The sequence below is a fragment of the Herpailurus yagouaroundi genome, unplaced genomic scaffold (genome assembly GCF_014898765.1).
Source record: "Herpailurus yagouaroundi ecotype Mexico unplaced genomic scaffold, PumYag 67493, whole genome shotgun sequence".
Taxonomy (NCBI): domain Eukaryota; kingdom Metazoa; phylum Chordata; class Mammalia; order Carnivora; family Felidae; genus Herpailurus; species Herpailurus yagouaroundi.
The window spans coordinates 1,413,655-1,432,812 of NW_024420301.1; the positions used below are offsets into that span (position 1 = coordinate 1,413,655).

General features: G+C 51.4%; 1 protein-coding gene across 21 annotated transcripts in view; it reads right to left on the reverse strand.

Moving 5' to 3' along the window:
* Positions 1 to 19,158, reverse strand: part of ZNF185 (zinc finger protein 185 with LIM domain) — a 94,432-nt gene that overhangs the window by 28,598 nt on the left and 46,676 nt on the right. For 7 of the 21 annotated variants that reach the window (XM_040467427.1, XM_040467444.1, XM_040467429.1 and 4 more), the window contains exons 5-16: positions 18,189 to 18,227; positions 18,005 to 18,082; positions 17,413 to 17,502; positions 16,534 to 16,620; positions 15,335 to 15,418; positions 15,029 to 15,070; positions 13,515 to 13,598; positions 12,956 to 13,045; positions 7,332 to 7,418; positions 4,200 to 4,301; positions 3,041 to 3,139; positions 61 to 150 (exon numbers count right to left, since the gene is read on the reverse strand). In XM_040467427.1, coding sequence (XP_040323361.1) covers positions 61 to 150; positions 3,041 to 3,139; positions 4,200 to 4,301; positions 7,332 to 7,418; positions 12,956 to 13,045; positions 13,515 to 13,598; positions 15,029 to 15,070; positions 15,335 to 15,418; positions 16,534 to 16,620; positions 17,413 to 17,502; positions 18,005 to 18,082; positions 18,189 to 18,227 — 972 coding nt within the window. The remainder of the gene's footprint in view (positions 1 to 60; positions 151 to 3,040; positions 3,140 to 4,199; positions 4,302 to 7,331; positions 7,419 to 12,955; positions 13,046 to 13,514; positions 13,599 to 15,028; positions 15,071 to 15,334; positions 15,419 to 16,533; positions 16,621 to 17,412; positions 17,503 to 18,004; positions 18,083 to 18,188; positions 18,228 to 19,158) is intronic. The other 14 variants (XM_040467432.1, XM_040467428.1, XM_040467438.1 and 11 more) reach the window with 11 other exon arrangements.

Consider the following 19,158-nt stretch of genomic DNA (forward strand, 5'->3'; position numbering starts at 1 on the left):
TGCATACCTGACCTGCATCTCTCCACCTCAGAAGCTCAGCACTATTCCCTGATGCCTTACCCCTTCGAGTGTGCATCCTTGTCCTCCAGGTTTGCTGGACTGTCACTCTTCTGGTCAGCTGGTCCAGCAGAGGCCAAAGTGGAGCTGGAGCTGAGGGAGGAAGCACACAGGCCTGCTGAGGCCTTAGAGCAAAGGAGACTCAGGGCCCTTGCCAGCTGCCTTCTCACCAGAAAGGGGAACCTACATCTGCCAGTAAAGGATGGCATCTCAGTCCTGCTGTTAGTGTGGCACAGATGCCACTGTGTGTGATAACGTCTTGTGAGTCCCGGCTGTGAACTGGGCATCTGAGTTCAAGATCAAGCACTCCCCCTGATCAGCTCAGGGGTCCCTGGGGAAGTCTCCTGGTTTGGGGCTCCAGTATCCTTGCCTGACCTATATACCTCTTAGGGCTGTGTGGGAGTCCAGGAAGATTGTTCTTTACTAAATGCTCTGCACACCCACAGCAAACTGGCCAGCAAACTCCCACAGCAAACACCCACCAGCAAACTCCTACTGGTGGACTGGTAGATGGAATAGGGCAGAAGCCTGCAGCTTGGGAATGCACAACCCCTTCCCATTGCACCTTAGCACTCTAGAGCCATGTGCCCTCCTCAGCCACCTCCATGTGCTCCCTGGTACTGAGCATTCTAGTGCCAGTTGGCTGTCCCTGGGATTCCTTCCTCTGACTCCTGCTTGCTGGATTGGGCTGCAGTCCCTACAGGAGGGTCTATTCCCAGGCTCTGCTTCCTAATGCCATCCCTTCTGCCACCTCAGCTTGGGTCCTTGTGAATACATGCTGGGCTTTCAAGGCTGAGAGTTTTCACCACACACATCTTGATTGATCATCCAGGAGAAGAGGGAAGCCAACAGCTGGGCACACTCTGTGGAAGGAGTCCAAGCCTGGTCTGGGTTCAGGACTTTGTGTCTATATGTGTACTTCCTCCCAAAGGGATGGATTCTATCCCCAACAGATGATGAGAACTGAAGGACTGCTCGAACAGATGCTCAGGGCACAGTACTCACTTAGATCACACAGCTGCCTGACACTGGGCCACCGTGTCCTTGTGGTTAAGTGTAGGCTCCCTGTAGGCACATTGCCTGGATTCAAATCAGTACTTTGCTACCTCTCAGGTGTGTGACCTTGGGCACATCACCTGAAATGGGGATGATAATTGTGTCTGCCTCATAAGTTTTCTGAGGAGAATAAATGGGATAATAGATGCTAAGTACTTAGAATAATGCCTGGGCCCTAACATGTGCTAAATTGTTCCTGTTTTTATTACTGGGGCCTGTGGACATTTATAGAAGGAGCATCCCTTTGTAGTCTATCTGTATCCATCAACTTGATACAGATTGAGTGACTGGGTGCTGTCTTACCCAGTATTTCCAGGGGTAGGTTGCATTCTTTGTCTCTGTAAATCAGGCAGGTTGATGTTCACAGCAAGCTGAGCAGTCACAGCTCACAGAGCACCTCATTGCCCATGCAAGCCTGCACTTGAGTAACACACTCACTAAGATTCTTCATGTTTGTTCCCACATCCATTTATCCCAGTTGTACTTGCAACCATAATTACTAAATTCAATTATTAAACTCATAAAAGTGAATGGAAAAGGAGTGGTTGCTTTTTGCATAAGAAACATTTTATGGGGCACCTGGCTGGCTCAGTCGGTAGAACGTGCAACTCTTGATCCCAAGGTTATAAAGTCAAGCCCCACGTTGGGTGGAGAGATTAGTTAAAAATAAAATCTTAAAAAAAGAAACATTTTCCTTGGAAATATAATAAAGGTAAGTTTCTTAAAAATCATTGCCAAAATATGTACAGTTAAGACGATGTAAAAAACTAGGTTAAGTCTTTAGACTGTTTTACAAGTTAATTTGATGTTTGGCTTAATTTTAAAGAAACTGAAAGCAGAAAGCAAAGACTTTGTTTTAGGAGGGTGTGTTAGCAAGAATGATCTGGATGAATATTCAAAGATAAAGCAGTCAAGAACTTTACCCAATCACACTGGACCAGAGGTCTACAACAGCAACAGTTAATTTGCACAACTGTGCTGGCCAGGACACAGTGAGGCAGGCTGCAAGTGCTGGCCTTTCAGACAGTGGTTTCCACTAGTGGCAGCTCAAAGAGCCAAGGCCCCAACCCAGTGGCCTTTCTTTGCACCTGCTGAAGCAGAGTGGTAGGGCAGGTGTGCCGGCTGGCAGCATGCCCTTGTGGCTCTCTGCAGACACTGGCTTTGTCCGTCTGCTCTGAACCATAAGGGCACTAGCACAACTTGGAGCTGAACTGTCTGTGCCAACATCAGCATACCTATACTTTGTCCCCAAGGATGACTCATGCTTGGTTTTCAGCCACTTAGGGACAGGTGGGACCTTGGGAACCACTCCCTGAATCACCTGAGAAAGTGGACCCTGACTCCACCCAGATCCAGGAACTTAGAGCCCAGCCAGACATGTTTATCTTCTCAGTGGGGCCACTGCTTTTCCTCTCACTGAACCACAGAGCATAGCTGTCCAGAGGAGGTGGGCAGGACAGAAAAGGAGCTTAAGGATTTATGGAAGGAAAAGAGGAAAGCAGAGATGAAGGACCTCCTTCTAGCTTATCCTCGGAGCTCAGCCAAGAAGAGAGAAGGCACTGATTAACCCATCATTTGGTCATTCATTTGTCCCTTCACTCATTCTGTACATATTCATTCTACTTCCTGGTGCCTGCCCAGGCAGGGCTGAACCTCCAGCTGCAAGTGGACCCTTGCGCCTGCTCTGGAGGATCTTGAGAGCAAGTGGCAGAGGGCAGGAGAAGGAGCAATATTCAAGCATAGGCAATTCTGATAAGTGGAAAGCACAGGGACAAAGGATGTGGTGGGAGCAACTGGAGAAGCAAGCTGTAGACAGGACTATGGGAAATGACCAGTGTTCAGTCACCCGTAACCCAGGCAGTTTTGGCAGCTTGACCCTGGCCTGTCACCAGGGACATGAGAGAATCAGTAACCTGGGGCAGCTTACCCTCCTCTCCCAGAGTCAATGTCTGCTTCAATCAAGCCTTCAGGTGGGAAGCCCATGGCTCTGGATCCCACATTGCCATCACTTGACTGTGCACTTGACCTGTTATGGGAAGAGAAACATTTGCTGACTCTGATTAGGTTTTGATCTAATATAACTAAGATGTCCTGAGAGCCAGCCTCAAGGACTAGAAGGCCAGGCTCCCAGTTGCCACCCTGCGCTGCTCCAACTAGAGCCAACTGGACATCAGCAAGTATTTCTGCTTTTCTCCCAAACCTGATGGAATGGGAGCAAGAGTGGAGCCAAAAAACAGAGCAAAATGGCAACTTGGGAGGAAGCTGGCACAACGTGGGGAAGCCAATGGTCAAAAAAACAAAGGGCAAAGCACTTGGGGCCACTGATAATAATAGAGCCCAAGGCAGAAACAAGCTCCCCCAGACATCCCAGGTCCCCTTCCCTCATTTCATGACTGAGTCCCCATCGGGGGTCCAGAATCCCACACTGATAAAATGGAGGCAGACAGGCAAGGCTGTGGGCTCTTATCCATTACTGGTTACCAGCTTCCCATTGAAGAAACACTCAACTCTCAGCCGTTGCTCACCACACCCAGGCTTCCTTGGTCTAGCATGAAGGACAGCTCAATGAGATAGTCATAGGATGGCTGGGCACAACCATCCCTTCTGGACTCATCATCCACCACTGGCTCTGCCTCCCATCCTTGCCAGCACCTGCCATGTCTCCCTTTATCCACAGTTCATCCTGGAAGTCTATGCTAGATGCTCTGTTGAGGTCAATGCATCCTTTGGTCATTGACTTCCCTAAACTTCTGACTTGGCAGGCTTGCTTGCCCTGGCCATCAGCAGGACTGCTTTCAGTGGGGGCAAAGGCACAGTGAACTTGGGCCAAGGGCTGGGTGGGGGTGGTCTGGCCTGGAGTTTTGTCCTCCTCTGCAACTGGCTTTCTGAGGGATCTTGGCAGGGGCCTGCCCCTCTCCAAACCTCATACATTCCTTCATTTATTATTTCAAAAGATATTCACTGAGGACTTGCAGTGCCCCAGGCACTGCGGACACAGTGGGGGAACTGGACAGTCCTGGTCCCAGCTCTATCCATGGACCTTACACCATAGGCCACACGGGCTCTATGTCCCTGCACTGAGTTACCTTAGGTCTAGATTGGGGCCCTTGCAGGCCTCCTCACCAGCCAAGTCTTCCTTGGCCTCTCTAGGGCTGGGGTCCTCCTTGTATTTGGAGCCCAGGGAAGACCTATGGAGGAAAGAAACATAAGTTAACCATCCAACCACACTCAGATGAAGGCATTTATCTCATACTCAGATGCCAACTGTCTCCAAGGAACTTAAAAGCTGATATTGCAGGACTAGCCAATTCTCAAAATATCATTACTAATAGCTACTATTGATTTAGGGTCAGACTCCATTCTCATGATTTTGCATGCATTAAACCTCCACATAAACCCCAGGATATGGGCACTATATTTATCCCTGCCTACTTTCTAGATGAGTGAATGGGAGCACAGACAGCCCAAGCAACTTGCCCCCAGGTTCCCAAGGGGAAGAGCTAGGATTTGAACCCAGTCTGATTTCAGAGTTCTGTACTATAATCCTCCATGGTGTTGAGACTTCTCCTAAGCTGCTAATTCAACCTCCCTATGTTCTCTCTGAGGTCATCGGGGAGCCTCATGGTGTCCAACGCAATGGATACACTCCTTTCATTATCACCATTCAGGACCACTGACCCAGTGGGCCACTCCTGTCTTCTTTCCCCAATTCATCTGTCATGACTGTGACACCATCTCCTACCTCTCTTGCCATACCTTCCCAGTCTCCCTCACCATTCCTTCCTCTTCTGCCCCTTAATGTTGGTGTTATCGGCATTCCTTTCCATCTGCATGCTCCACCTCTTTGCCCACCTCCTCCTCCTTGACATCAACTGCTACCCTCAAACCAATGACTTCCACATGTTTGCACATCTCTGTGCTCCTGACCCATACCTCCAATGCCTTTCAGACTGTCCCTCGGTCAGCTCACCCTCGACATGGCTAGAATTGACTGCCATTCCCAGCTGCCCTCGGGGGGATGACCAGGCAGCTGCCACCTCCACACTGGGCTCTGTGCCCAGCCTGCTAGCCCCTCTCTCAATTCCCTTGATATTGTACTTCATGTAAACACTGACATTGAATCCCATTATTTCAGCTTTCATCTGTCTGCATATAACATGTAAATTTCTTGAACCCTGACCTCTCTCCCAAACCTCAACTACAAACCCTCAAATGCCTCCCAGCAATTTGTACTTTGTTGCCCACAAGTAAACTCATTATACATTCATTTAAAAATACTAAGTATTTATATCACCCCTCCTTGTCCCTTGCCCCTGGTCCTCAGTAGTGTGGTGAGTTATGGAGCAAAAGGTGCAGAGTGGGAGTCAGGCAGCCTGAGTGGAGTCCTGGATCTGCCTGCTCTTGGCCATGTAACCTTGAGCAAGTTACTTGACCATTCAGGGTCTCAGTTTCCTCATCTGTAAAATAGACATAGTGACTGCATCTGCATCATGCATGAGGATACCTGCTAGGCTGTTGAGGCAGGGCAGGGCTTGGTGAATTCTAGCTTTATCTCTTTCTTCTTTCCCCAAATTGATTCTCTGGAAAGTGGGAGAGGAGCACCCCCATGGGATTTCAATGGTTGTAGCTTTGCCACTCCCAGACAAAGTACCAGAAGCCTTGTGGGTTCTGGAGACAGGAGGCACAGCAGGGATCTTCACTGGAGGCAGCCTGGCTTCCTCCTGCATCTCTTGGGGTTACTTGGACCCTGTTTCTCAAAGACTTGTCACCTTAGGAAAATCAGTGAAGCAGCTTCCAATGTTACCTTATTAAAGATGTTGTCACACTGGATGATCCTCAATCATTCCAGCAATAAACACTCTCACATTTCTGTTCTGGGCCAGAGGGAATGTAATGAACATTTAGCTGCAGCCCCTGCCCTCCAGGCTCTCAGAGTTCTTAGGGAATATTGATCCAGGAGTGGACAACTGTGCATAGGCACCACATGGAGACCTGGGAGGCTGGAGACAAGGGCCCAAGGAGGGAGGGGTATACGAGGAGTACTGAGTTCAGGCTGCAGAGCCCAATCAGGGTGGGGGGCATTGCAGGGTTTTCCCAGGGGGCTGGAATGACTACTTCTGCCTTTTAGAAATATCACCCAGGTAGAGATGTGGAGGGTCTAGGGATGGGGCAATAGGAGAATAAGAATAGGAAATATCTCTAAAATAGAATGGGTAGGACTCAGTGCCAGACTGGGGTGGGAGTGTGAAGAAGAAGGCGCCAAAGAGGAGAGTAAAGGTACCTAGAGATCCATCAAGACTCATCTTGGATGACACTTCCTCCAGGAAGCCTTCCCTAACCAACCCACCCTTATGCTAGTGAGAGGCCCCTTTGGAGCTCCTACTGCTCCAGTGGGCATACACTCTGGCCTCCCTCCCCAGACTCTGGGATTCATGAGGAAGAGTCTCAGTCTGGCTGCTTCACAACTGCCTTCTAGGCCCTGGCGCAGGGGTCAGGTGTGCATCAGGGGCTCAGTAAATGTTAGTTGAGTGAATAGCTAAATGAGTAAGAGAGAGAGTGGTGCAGGATCCCTCCCACTACTTGTCCCTCCAAAGAGAATTGGCCCCTCCATGCTCAGATCTCCCCTTGTCCCCGCCCCAGCTCCTAGCAATCCACCCCCCATCCTGTCTGCCTGTTGCATGGCTCTCTGCCTCCTATCTTGAGGCAGGGACTGGGCCCTCTGTGCTCCTTGTAGTCCTCCTGTCCCTCACCCTCCCCAGAACCAGGTGTGGTGGCATCAAGCTGTCAAGGCTGACCTGGTGACCCTACCCTGTTCCCAATAGTCCTGTCACACAAGCAGAGCAACTGCCCCAGCGGCTTCAGGGGGCTTTGCAGAGCCCATGTCTCAACCCAGCACAGCTGTCCTGTCTTGTTCTCAGTGCTTGGCAGGGCTGAGCCCTCACAGCTTGCTGGTGTCTGCATCTGCCTCCCCTACCAGGCAGATGGTCAGCATCTCTGGCCAGGGGACAGTCACCTCTGGCTTGCCAGGGCCAGGTTTGCCTCACATGAACCAAGTACTTGCCCCTAAAGAGGTGTGGGGTGAAAGCATGAATGGAGGCAGAGAACCTAGGTTGACCATGTCTCTTACCAACCAGTCCCTGGGCCTAATCATTTGCATCCCTTCCTTGCTTATCCCATCTCTAAAATGGTGTGGAAGGAGCCCAGCAGGGCCCCCATACCTCATTCCTTCCAGGTCTGGGGTCATCAGGCGGAGTCCTGCCCCAGGTGTCGTGATCTGCAGGTGGACAACTTCCTCACCTCTTGTACTGCAGCCAAGAAAGACAGCCAGGGAGTTGCTGGTAAGGAAAGCCTCCCCTTTTTCCCATCTGTGCCAGGGGTCCAAGGGCATTCTCCTTCAGAGGCCTCCTGGGTAATGCAGTGGGACACCCAGAACCATTGTCTTTTTTTTCTCTTGTCTCCTCTTTGGCCTTTAGCTTTCTTGGTGCTACAGCTGAGCTTGACCCACTGACCTCCAGGTCGCAGAGGAAGGAGAGTGAAACACCGCTTTACCAGTCTCCCACTCTTGAGCCCAGCCCCGTTTAAGCATAGCAAGTGGATTCTGGATGGAAATGGGACTGCCCAGCCCCAATGCCCTGTCTGTAGCTGCTGTCATGATGCTGTCACCCACTTGCAGAGATGAGACCTGGCTATGGTTCCACTGGAATGCCCAAAGTGGCTATTTGTGAAGCCAGTGAGAATTCTGGGTATATAGGCTGATGGGGACTGATGACAAACAAGATAATCAGGAAACCTACAGGCCAAAGTTGGAGAGCCAGTGGGAGTAGGATATCAGAGACTTGGGGGATGAAGGAAAGTGACCAGTTGCCTGTGAACTGGAGTCCACAGAGAATCAGACATTCTCAGCACTCAGAGGATGCTGAGGATTCCCTTTGAGGATTCCCTTTGAGGATTCCCGTGCTCAGAGCCTGGCCCACAGTTGACCACATACATCCTGCCAAGTCTGATTCCACTGCAGGACCTGACCCCCAGCAGGCTTGGGCCATGGTGATGGCCAGAGCCAGAGGCAATCTAGAGCTCTCTGGCTTTGTGGGAGTACTCTTCACTCAAGACCATACCTTTCTAGGTCCACAAAGTAAGGCGTAAGCCATCCTTTAAGACCCAAACCACTTACAGCCACTCCCTCCTTCTTCAGCTGCCTGTGGACACTGGGTTGGGTCCTGGGTTATAGATGGGGGTGAGTCCCAGGCCAGGTGAAGCCCCCAGCCTAGTGTGTATGTGGGGGGGGGGGGCAAAACAGGGACAGAGTAGCATGGGTCCTGACTCTACTAAAGTGTAAGACTGTGCACAAATTCAGCCCCAAGGGCACCTGAGAAGCTTCATGGAGATGTGGCCTCGCTGGGGGCCAGCTGGAGGCAGGTGGGAGAGGAAGAGATGGAGGCTGGCAGGGGCCTTAAGTGATGAAACCAGATCTGGTGTGGCAAAGGGATGCCATGGAATGGGCTTAAAGTGGGGGGTGAAGAGCTTCACATGATCAGACTGGCACTTTAGAAAGGCCCCTTTGGGTCCATGACAGGGAAGGAGGGGCCAGGGTGAAGGCAGAGAAACAGGTAGTCTTCACCTTGGGTGAGCCGGTGTGACTTGGCTGCTCTCCTTGGAGTCACCTTGGAGTTGATCCTGACGTCCGGCTCCAAGCTAAACTAGGAGGCCATAGAGGATCGGGTCAGTGGGCTGCCTGTGTATGTCATTCCTGGGATTTGGCTGAGAGGTCGCACATTAGAGATGACAGGGGGAAATGGAAGGGCTTCCAGGGACAGGGGGCCTGGTGCACGGGGCAGCTCTGATCTGTGCATGTCTCCTCCCATGATAGCAATGATGACAGCATAAAGCACCTGGCCAGGACACACCCCACTTGGGAACATCACAGGCAAGTAAAACATACTTCCTCACTGGTGTTTCTGGTTATGTGGCAGAGGAAATAGGAACAAAGTGTCACCCCAACCTGCCCAAGCTGGAACCTCTCCCTCAATGCCTTCTTCCTTTTTTGTCACCCCATTTAGCAATCCCTTCTTGAAGACCCAGCTCAAGTGGCACCTCTTCCAGAGGGGCTGTTATGAGTTGCACTGTGTCCCCTTAAAAGATATACTGGAGTCCTAACCCCTGGTATCTATGAATGTGCCATTATTTGGAAATAGGGCAATTGCAGATACAATAAACTTAAGATAAACTCATACTGGAGGAGAGTGTCCTAATCCAGTGTGACTGGTGTCCTTATACAAAGGGGGCATTTGTACACAGACACACAGAAGGAGTATGGCCATGTGAAGACAGGGGCAGAGACTGGAGTGATACATCTACAAACTGAGAGCTGCCAAGGATTGCCAGCAATACCAGAAGCTAAGAGAAAGACCTGGAACAAATCCTCCCCCAGACCATTTGAAAGGAACATATAGCCCTGCTGACACCTTGATTTAGGACTTCTGGCCTCCAGGTGTGAGAGGACACATTTCTGATGTTTTATCCACCGAGTTTGTGTTAACTTGTGACAGCAGCTCCAGCAAACTCATACAGGGGCCTTCCGGTGTCTCTTCTCCTGCAGCAGCCCACCAGCCCCTCTCACCAGACCTTCAACCACAGATGGCTCTAGTTCAATCTTAAATTGTCAGCTAGGCTGAGAGCCGATGGAGACCGGGAGCACTCTTCCAGTGTGGACCCAGCTGCCTGTGGGAGTACCTTCTTCTCCGCACCCACAACCGCATTTCCCTCAGAGGCCAGCAAGATGGCGATATTGGTCTCTTCATTTGCCCTGCAAATCAGCTAGCCTATAACTGGGAGCACCCAGGCACTGTGCCAAGGATTTCATATGTATTACCCCTTTTAGTATTTGAGAAGGCCTCAGGAGGTAGGTATCACTACTCACTATTGTATACATGAGGAAACTGAGGCATAGAGAGGTAAAGTGGCTTGCACAAGGCCAGTATAAGGCAATGCCAGGGTTTGCCTTGTGCCAAAACCTGTGCTTTTACTCAGTGCTCTCCAGCTTACTCTGTCAGACAGCATGCTGGGGCACAGCCTGCAGGCCTCACCATGGTCGAATGAGGCAGAAAGCCAAGGAAGCTTGACCAGTGCTGTGACAGGGACAGCAACCAGGCCTGGGGGCCTTTGTGCATACCAGTTTCTCTGGAAGAGGGTATCTGAATAAGTTCAGTCCAGAAGGTATATAGGAGTTGTCCCACAACGAGAGGGTTAAAAACAAGATGAACCCAAGAAAACAAGTTTTGGGGTGCATGGAGGGAAGGCCCCCTCCACTGTTGAGCAGGGGGTGGGAGCGATGGTAGAGACAAGTAATTCAGATATAAGCACTTGGAGGTGAGGGACCTTTGAGATGCCAGGCAGGTCCAGCATCTGATGGAAGGGAAATGACAGCTGGACAGCCCGGAGGACACAGCCTGTAGGTGTTCTTGTGGTGCATTCCTATTCCAAACTTTCAGCCCTCCCTGAAGTCCCTGAGGGGTTTGGCACCTAAGACAAGGGTTTTACTCCTGGTTGGCCTGCTGGGTGAGATGAGGAAGTTACATGAGACTTGAGCCAAGGAGGATATTGCAAGGACAGACTTGGGGAAGAGGCAGCCTCTTCAGAGCCATACCTGGAAACAAGGCTGTGATATTTTCCTCCCCCACTCTACCATAAACCAGCTTTTTCTGAGTCAGTACAGCACCCAGAGTTTGGTTGAGTCACTGCTCCCCATAGAGCTGCACTTCTTCAAGGGCACAATCCAGCCTGGAGTTCTCAGATAACCAGGCAGAGAGAGGCTGGGTATGGGGAACTGATGGTGGTTGCCTGAGCTGACCAGTGCAAGACCTGTCTCGTGCAGTGGAGTCAGAAAAGAAGGCCACCCAGGACCAGGCAGTGGCTCACCTGGAAGCTGCCTGGCAGGGTTCCAGATATTTTGTGACTGCACAATCTGAGGGAAGAAGCACTATGAGAAGTATCAAAGTAAGCCTCCCTGACCAGCCCCTGTTGCACACTTCTGATGAGAACTCTTTCCTTCCTATTGGAGGCTTCCCCATTGTGAAACATCTCTGGTATCTAGAACTTTCTGTAATCTGGTCCCAATTCTGTTTCCTGGGGCCTCACAGGCAAGATTGATCTCGGACTTTTGGCCTTCACAACTGTGAGGCAGTATATTTCTGTTGTTTGAATCACCAGTTTGGGGTACTTTCTTACTGCTGCCCTAACAAACCACTATAGCCACCTTGCTATGACAGCAGATGAAGGGTATTAAACATCCAAAAGATATGTTAAAATACCTCTCAAATACATAATACAGCACAACCTAATTCTCCTAAGTTCTCTTTTAAAAAGCATCTGAAACCATTCACTGCTCTTCTTTTTCTGCACAAAAGACAAGGAGAAATCAGAGATGTGCACTGTTTGGGGCTGAATTATGTCCCCTCCAAATTCATATGTTGCAGTCCTAACCCTGGTACCTCATGGTACATTTATTTGGAAATAGGGTCACTACAGATGGAATTAGTTAAGATGAGGTTATACTGAAGTAGGGTGGGCCCCTAATCTAACATGACTGATGTCCTTATAAGAAGAGGAGATTAGAACACAGACACACACACATGGAAGAGCATGTGAGGACACACTGGGAAAGGTGGCCATCTACAAATCGAGGAGAGGCCTCCCTCCCAGCCCTCAGAAAGAACCAACCCTGCTGACACTTAAATCTCAGACTTCCAGCCTCTAGAACTGTGAGACAATACATTTCAGTAGTTTGAGTCACCCCATCTGTGGTTACAGTTGCCCTAGCAAACTAAGACAGCCCTATGTCCCATCAATCCCCAAGTCCCATCACTGCTGCCTTGTGAGGAGCTCTGAAATATTTCCACTTGTTTAAAAGTTCTCACCAACAGGGGCACCTGGATGGCTCAGTCAGTTAAGTGTCCGACTCTTGATTTCGGCTTAGGTCATGATCTCAGGGTTTTGTGAGTTCCAGCCCTGCTTCGTGCTCTGTGCTGATGGCTCAGAGCCTGCTTGGGATTCTCTCTCTCCCTCTCTTTCTCTGCCCCTCCCCCGCTCACAATGTCTCTGTCTCTCTCAAAATAAATCAACTTGAAAAAAATAAATAAAAATTCTAATGGACAAAAGTTTAGACAAACAGGGAGAATCACGACATGGAGGCAGTGAAGAAGAGGGGCAGTGGTGCTGCTGGAGCCATGGCCTCAGGATGGCCTCACACTCCTGGCTCCCTCTAGGAAAGAAGGTCTGCAGCCTTGCTCTCCACCAGTCTATGCTATGGCAGGTGGCCCTATCTCCCTCCTGGCACAGAGGGGGGAGCCCTGAGGGACCATGGTCACATACAAATTTTTGTGGGACTTGAACTGGGGAGGAAAGTAGGGGCTCGCAGTGGCATTACAAGAGCTGGAAAATCCCCTGGGGTCCCTAAAAGTGACCTGTAGACAAAGGTGCTCTGCCCCTCTGGTTTCAGAGTCTTCCAAGGGTGCCATGGAGGCATACCACTTAGCAGACTTGGATTTGGACAAAGCTCCCAGTCCTGGCAGGAGCTTTAAACAGCAGCAACAACAGGGAAGTGGTGCTCTGAACAGGACTTACCTTGATTCACTGAAAAGTATAAGGAGGTATTGATTGCTCTTCATTTGCAGACAAGAGAGCACCATTATTTGCCCAGACACTCAGGGCTCAGAAATCAGACCAAATCCGGACCCCGTCTGTAGTGAGATTACCAGCACTCAGTCTGCCCTCCTGCCCTCTCACCCCAGTCCCAGGCTGTCCCATCTGACCAGCTTACAGGCCAAAGCCAGCTCATGGCACCCACCTGGGCTCCCAGCTCCTGGCAGGGCTGGGCAGAGTCAGCATGTGCTCAATCCAAATCCCCTGAGACACTTTGGCTCTGTCTCCATCCACACTGGCAAAGAAGGCAGCTGTGAGTGGGGCTGGGGGCTGTAGAGCCTCCTTCCCCAGCAGAGGACAGAGGACATAGCTGGCAGGCTGAACTTGGACAATTTACAATAGAGCTATTAACAAGCCCAAGAATGGCAGGGCTAGCACTCTGATGGTAGGCCCTCTCAAACCCTATGGCTAGTACTTTTTCCTAGGATGCTGTGGCCACAAGTGGGATAAGATGACACAGATAACATTAAAAAGACAAGAGTGATGTACTCTCTCCCTGGAGGTCAGGCTGTTTTGCTCCTTTTAGCCCTAGGACATCCAGCCAAAAAGCTCTTATTGATTTCTGTGCCCTGTCTTGACACTGAGCACATGGGGACACTGATCCTGAGGCTTTGCAAGGAGATGACCTAGCAGAGGTTCCACAGTAACAGTGGCAGGCAAGCCTGGAAGCCACCAGCCCCAGACAGAGATGAGTAATTGATTACCTGCTCGAGCCAGGAGAGGATCTTCCTAGAGCAGGTGGGTCCTGGCTCTTCTCAGAAGGCCTGTCCTCATCCACCACCTCAACCCTTTAGGCAAGACGAGAAACAGATGCACCACTTGTCCCCAGGGCACCTGTGGCCTGCTCAGCCGCCCTACAGCTTGCTGTTCCTAAAGGACATGATTTCCTTCTGTGCTGTCTATGGCCATGAGGTGGCCCAGCCTGGAGGCTCAGCAACTCCAGTTTGGGATAAAGGACAGCATATCAGGTTGAATAGTATCCCTTCAAAATCCATGTCTGCCTGGAACTTGTGAGTGTGACCTTATTTGGAAATAAGGTCTTCGCAGATATAGTCAACCTAAGATCGGGTGACGCTGGAACAGGGTGAGCTCTAAATCCAATGACCAGTGTCCTTATAAGAAGAGGGAAATTTGGACACAGACATACAGACAAAAGGTCATAGGACAATAGAGGCAGAGACTGGAGTGATGTGTCTATAAGCCAAGGATTGTCAAGGGTTGCCTGCTGCCATCAGAAGCTGGGAGAGAAGCCAGAGACAGTTTCTCTTTCACAGCCTCCAAAAGGAACCAATCCCGCTGACACCTGGATCTTGGACTTAAAGCCTCCAGAACAGGAGACAGTACATTTCTCGGGTCTTTGCCACCCAGTTTGTGGTACTTTCTTATACCAGCCCTGGCAACCTAATACAGCCAGTAAAAGCACATCATTATCTGTCACTTCCTTTATGCTGCCATCACCCTTTCCTGACTGTATTCCAGTCTTCAGCTCACTATGCAACCTTGTCATGGATGCTTTCCTTGTTTACCTCATGGAATGTCCCTAAAATTCAACTTTCTGGAAGTCTCTTCCCTATACTCCCCAAATATTCTCTCCCAGAAGATATTCTGTCTCAACTGATGGGGACACTCCTCTCTCACTCAACTGGAGTGTCCTAATGTCCTGATAATTTCGTATTGAATTCTGTTCACCCTTTAGGGCCCATCTCCAATGTTATGGTCACTTCCAAGGGCCTGGCCAGGCAGAGGCTCCCAATGATAAGCCTCTGGACCCCAGCCCAGTAATCCCTCCTGCTGAGGCATTGTCCAGCCTGTCCCTGGTAGAGTGGGAGGGAGGGCAGGGGAACAACTCCTTTTTAGCCTGGTAGCTACTTTTGCTTCAAACCCCAGAAATCCTTGGAAACACTAAGGCTCTACTGGGGATCAGGGGCCTAGCCCTGTTAGCAAATGGAAGTTTCCAGCCACAAGCTACGTTCTGTCAGCCAGATCTTGCCTACACAGAACTGCCTGCTGAGGCCACAAGTGCCACCATACCCACCTACTTGCTCATCTGGCCTCCAGACAAAAGCCACTTGGCCCTCACAACTTCCCTTGCTCAGGGCCAGAGGCCCCTTCCCACTCTGCACCTGCTTTCCATGGTGATCACACTCCACCTCTGCTGGCAGGAGGCCTTCTCTGCAGCCAGCAAGAGGCTTGCAAAGATTCCCTTGCTGACATTTACCTCTTTGCAATGAACGGAGCCTGCATCTCCTGGGCAGGGCTGCTGCAAAGGAAGCAGAAAGGCAATGTGTTGGACAGAACTCATGGACAAGTGACATCATGAGCACTTTGCTTTATAGGGTCCTGGGCCTCTCTCTCACTCCCAGTACCTCAATAGCCCTGATGGCTGGAGCCAGACCTCTCAGTTTTCCAGAAAGAGCATCTGAGAATCCTGGGAGGTCTAGCCAGGAGGAAAGGAGGGGAGCCAGTTGGTAGCTGAGCTGGCCCAGAAGCCAGGCCCTGCTGTGTCTCCTGTCATGTAACTCACCTGGTGCTCTTCTTGGCTGCTGACAGAACGTAGGAGTGCTCCCGGGAGGCTGTCTTCCTCACCACACTGCTTGCAGCCTCTGACCTGCGGTGGCACAGAGAGAAAGTATCTAATGGCATAAGGCAGGACTCACTCTGCCAGCATAGCCCAGCAGCTACCCAGGATGGCTCAGGGCCACCCCAGGGAGGCAAGTGCACAAAGCCAAATTAGCGCCTGCTCCCAGAACTATTCAAAGGAAACAGAGACCATGCAGCCCACATTTATCAAGCATAGACTGTGGGCCTGGCCCTGTGCTGCATGCTGCAAATCCATACTGGCTCATTGAGTCCTTACAACTTAGGAAAGTAGGTGCCAGTATCACCCACAATTTACAGATGAAGAAACTGAGGCATGGGAAACTTTAGTGACTTGTGTGAGACCACACACTTAGCTGATGGCAAAGTGGGCAGTCAATGCTCAGCAGCCTGGCTCCTGAACTTCTGGCTCTTCCCTTGTACCTCCCAGGCCCAGGGACCACTGTCACTGCAGACTCTGGCCTTAGGATTGTCCATCTGCCAGACCTTCAGCACAGGAGCTTTGCTGTGTCTCTTAAGGCGCAGAGGGCCCAACAGACACTGGCAGTGGGGGCAGGCTCAGCCTGGGGTGGGGGGTGGGGGCAGTTATTTCCTCAGAGCCTAGCTGCTGCCCAAGTACCTGAGCCTCATTTTGAGGTGAGGGGCACTGGCACTTCCAGAGTGTAGCTCTGCCACCCAGCCATGCAGGCCCTGCCCAGCATAAAGCATACACAGCCTCCACACAGCACACACGGCATACACACAGAGGGCTCCTCCTAGGAGGATGGCCGATTTTGGTTCAATTTGCTCAGGACCCTTTTTAGCAAATTGATATAAAGTCCTGAAGCACCTCCCTCTGTACACTCTGTCCACCCAGGGGAGGCTTCCCCCAGCCCTCATTACCTAGGTTCTGCTCCATGGAAGTTTCATAAAGGGTCCCCTGAGCTGGCCCAACACTGAGTGGGTGGTTCTGGGATTCAATGAATGACACCTGTTGCTGGAAGCCACTCCTCCAGCAAACAAGCCAGCACTGATATTGTACATGTTGTGCATTTTGTCACTGCAACTGGCACCATTCCTATATTACTGGTCCACAGAAACTTGGGCCCCTGCCCTGACTGTGGGATGCTCAGCGGGCACCATTACCTCCGTTTCTGCTCATCAGATGAGAAGAGAACCTCCTCCTCTTCAGCATCCCCTGATGCTGAGCTGCGTCTGACATTGTAGGGTGCCCTGGGGGAGGGGAGAGGGTGTGAGGACGCTGTTGGTTGTGGCCCCTCCTCCCCCATCTCTGCCCCTGTTCCCTGTCACAGGCTGCCACCCTCAGCAGTTTGGCTTCCTGACTTACAACAATAATAGCACATGTTGGCATTGCTGCCTCTGAGTCTTTGCTCATGTCACTTCTTCCTCCTCAAGAGCCAGCCCTCTCCTCTCTCCTTATTCCAACCCTAACTGTCCTCCAAGACCCAGTTCAAGCCTCTCCCCTTCTCCAGAAAGATTTCCTACCTGGTCCATGTCACTGGATGGTTGTGACAAGGGATATAAAGCAATATAAAGATGTGGGGCCCTTGGGAACTGCAGATTCAACCCACACTTCTGTCCAGAAACCCCCTCCTTGGCCACATAGTGGGGGCATATTTGATAGGGGCCAGAAGGGGAGCCCCAAAGATTTATATCCAAGAAGCAGTTCAGATTTCAGCACAAAATGCCAATTACTTGGCTGCCAGGGCTATCATCATGCTTAGGGTCATCAGGCCCCAGCGCGGCCCGGCCTACACCCCAGAGGGGTGCAGAGGCATGTCCAGGAAACAGAGTCAGCCAACATCAGCCCCAGAGATATGACCCATGACCCTTCCTCCAGACTCACTGGCCCCTTCTATAAGCTTCTTAGAGCCCCTGCTTCGCCACAGATCAGAAGAGCAATGTGCTCCAGGTCATAGTGGCAACTGGTAGGAATGTCAGGCCTGCTGTTTGGGCTTGTCCTTGAAGGAGGGAACTGAACTGGGTCTGCCATTGCATACTTACAGCTTCTTGTAATCCTCAGTGGTCATCTTATAGCCGGAGGAGGAGGGCCGAGGAAGCCCACTGGGAGCTGCTCTCAGCAGACCACCAGCACTGGAGAGGAAAGGAGTTTCCATGTGCCCACTCCCAAGGCCCCTCTTGCTTCTAAATTTGTCTACATGCCCCAGTAGGAATGTGGCTGGTGGCCTTTCTTCTTTTCTTTCAGCCCTGCCACACACCCATCCCATCTGTGCCACCCTAAGCAGGGCAGCCCTCCTGCCATAGGTTGACCCAGGCCCCTTGACCCTGCCTTTATGATGGAGCCCAGGTTCAACCTGACACCAAGGCGCTTTGATGACATGCCACTTCAGCCTTCTGGGAAGAAGGTAAAGTAAAGCACACAGCTGCTGGGAAACAGGACTGCCCAATCTGGGTCATACATCCACCTGGGGCTTTGTGTCCCAGCACTACTCTCCAGGGCCCTGCCCTACACAGGAGAGCTACCATCCACCACCCCTCCCCACCCGTGACAGATAGAGTAATCTCTCTGCCATAAGCCTGACCTAGGCCCTCATGCCTGGTGCTTGGCCTAGGCCCTCACCCCAAGGACACATACCTTTTTGGATCTCCATTGGCCTTGGGGAACTGCCGCTGTGGCTGACACGAGCTGTCTATGGGCTTGGTGAACACTCCCCTATAAGAAAGCCCAGAAGAAGTAGCCCTGTGAGCTCCCCTGTGAGAATCCAGGGAGCAGTGGTGTGCAGGCATGTGGAGGCAGGCAGGGTCCTATGGTTACCTACCGGATGATATAGCCAGTGGGAGCCCTTGTGCTAGGAGGCCTGCCGAGGGAAAAGAAGGTATGAGGTGAAGCAAAGACGCCCTATTTCCCCTGCACCCAATGCCAGCAAAGTGGATTGGCTGGTGGGTGCCCCAGTGTGGTCAGAATGAGGGGAACAAGAGTGGCTGGCCATTTCTCAAGAGAGCCAGCTACCCCTTCACCCAAAGCCAGGCTTCCTATTCTGCTCCCTCATGCTCCCCAGGAAAAGTACTGGGACCAGCCCAGGATGACCCTGGATCACAGTAAGTGCCCAGGAAGATGTGTTCCATGGCTAAACATTTGCCGCAGAGGGGTCTCCTCCAAACTCAAGTTTTTCTCTCACCTTCCAGGCCCCAGCACTCCCCTGAACAAGAAGTCTTCTGGGATTGATGACAGCGCTCCCACTCTCTACTCTCACAACTGGAGACTGCATGGTCAGAGGCCTGGGGTTGAGGCATGGCAGGGAGAGCCCAGGGTCCCGGACCTAACCACACAGCCTCCTTTGGGAAGGCTCATGAGGGACCAAGGGGTAGAACCAAAGGCAGCTTCCCCACCCTTCCTGCTCCTTTGGGGCCTCTCTCCTCCAGCTCCTGAGATGCCCACATCACAGACTTGATGAAAGTTTGGGACTGGAGGGCATGGCTGGAAAACAGACTGCACATGCTGGGTGTCTCCTGCTTGGGAGCAACTGAGCGGGTTCAGAGGGCCAGTAGTGGTAGGCAGCAAAGAGCTGTGAGTTTGGGGTGCAGGGACAGGAGACAAGGATTCAGCAGATGGCCTTTCTTTCTAGGAAGACAGTAGCTTAAGGGCTGGAGAACAGGGGAAGTGGGTCTAAGGGAACCCCACACAAGCAGGTGAGAAGGGCAGCACAGAGCCACAGTGTTCCCCATCATGGCAGCCTGCAGGTGACAAATTTGCAAGCACACTTGGGGTGGGGCCTGAGAAAGAAAGGC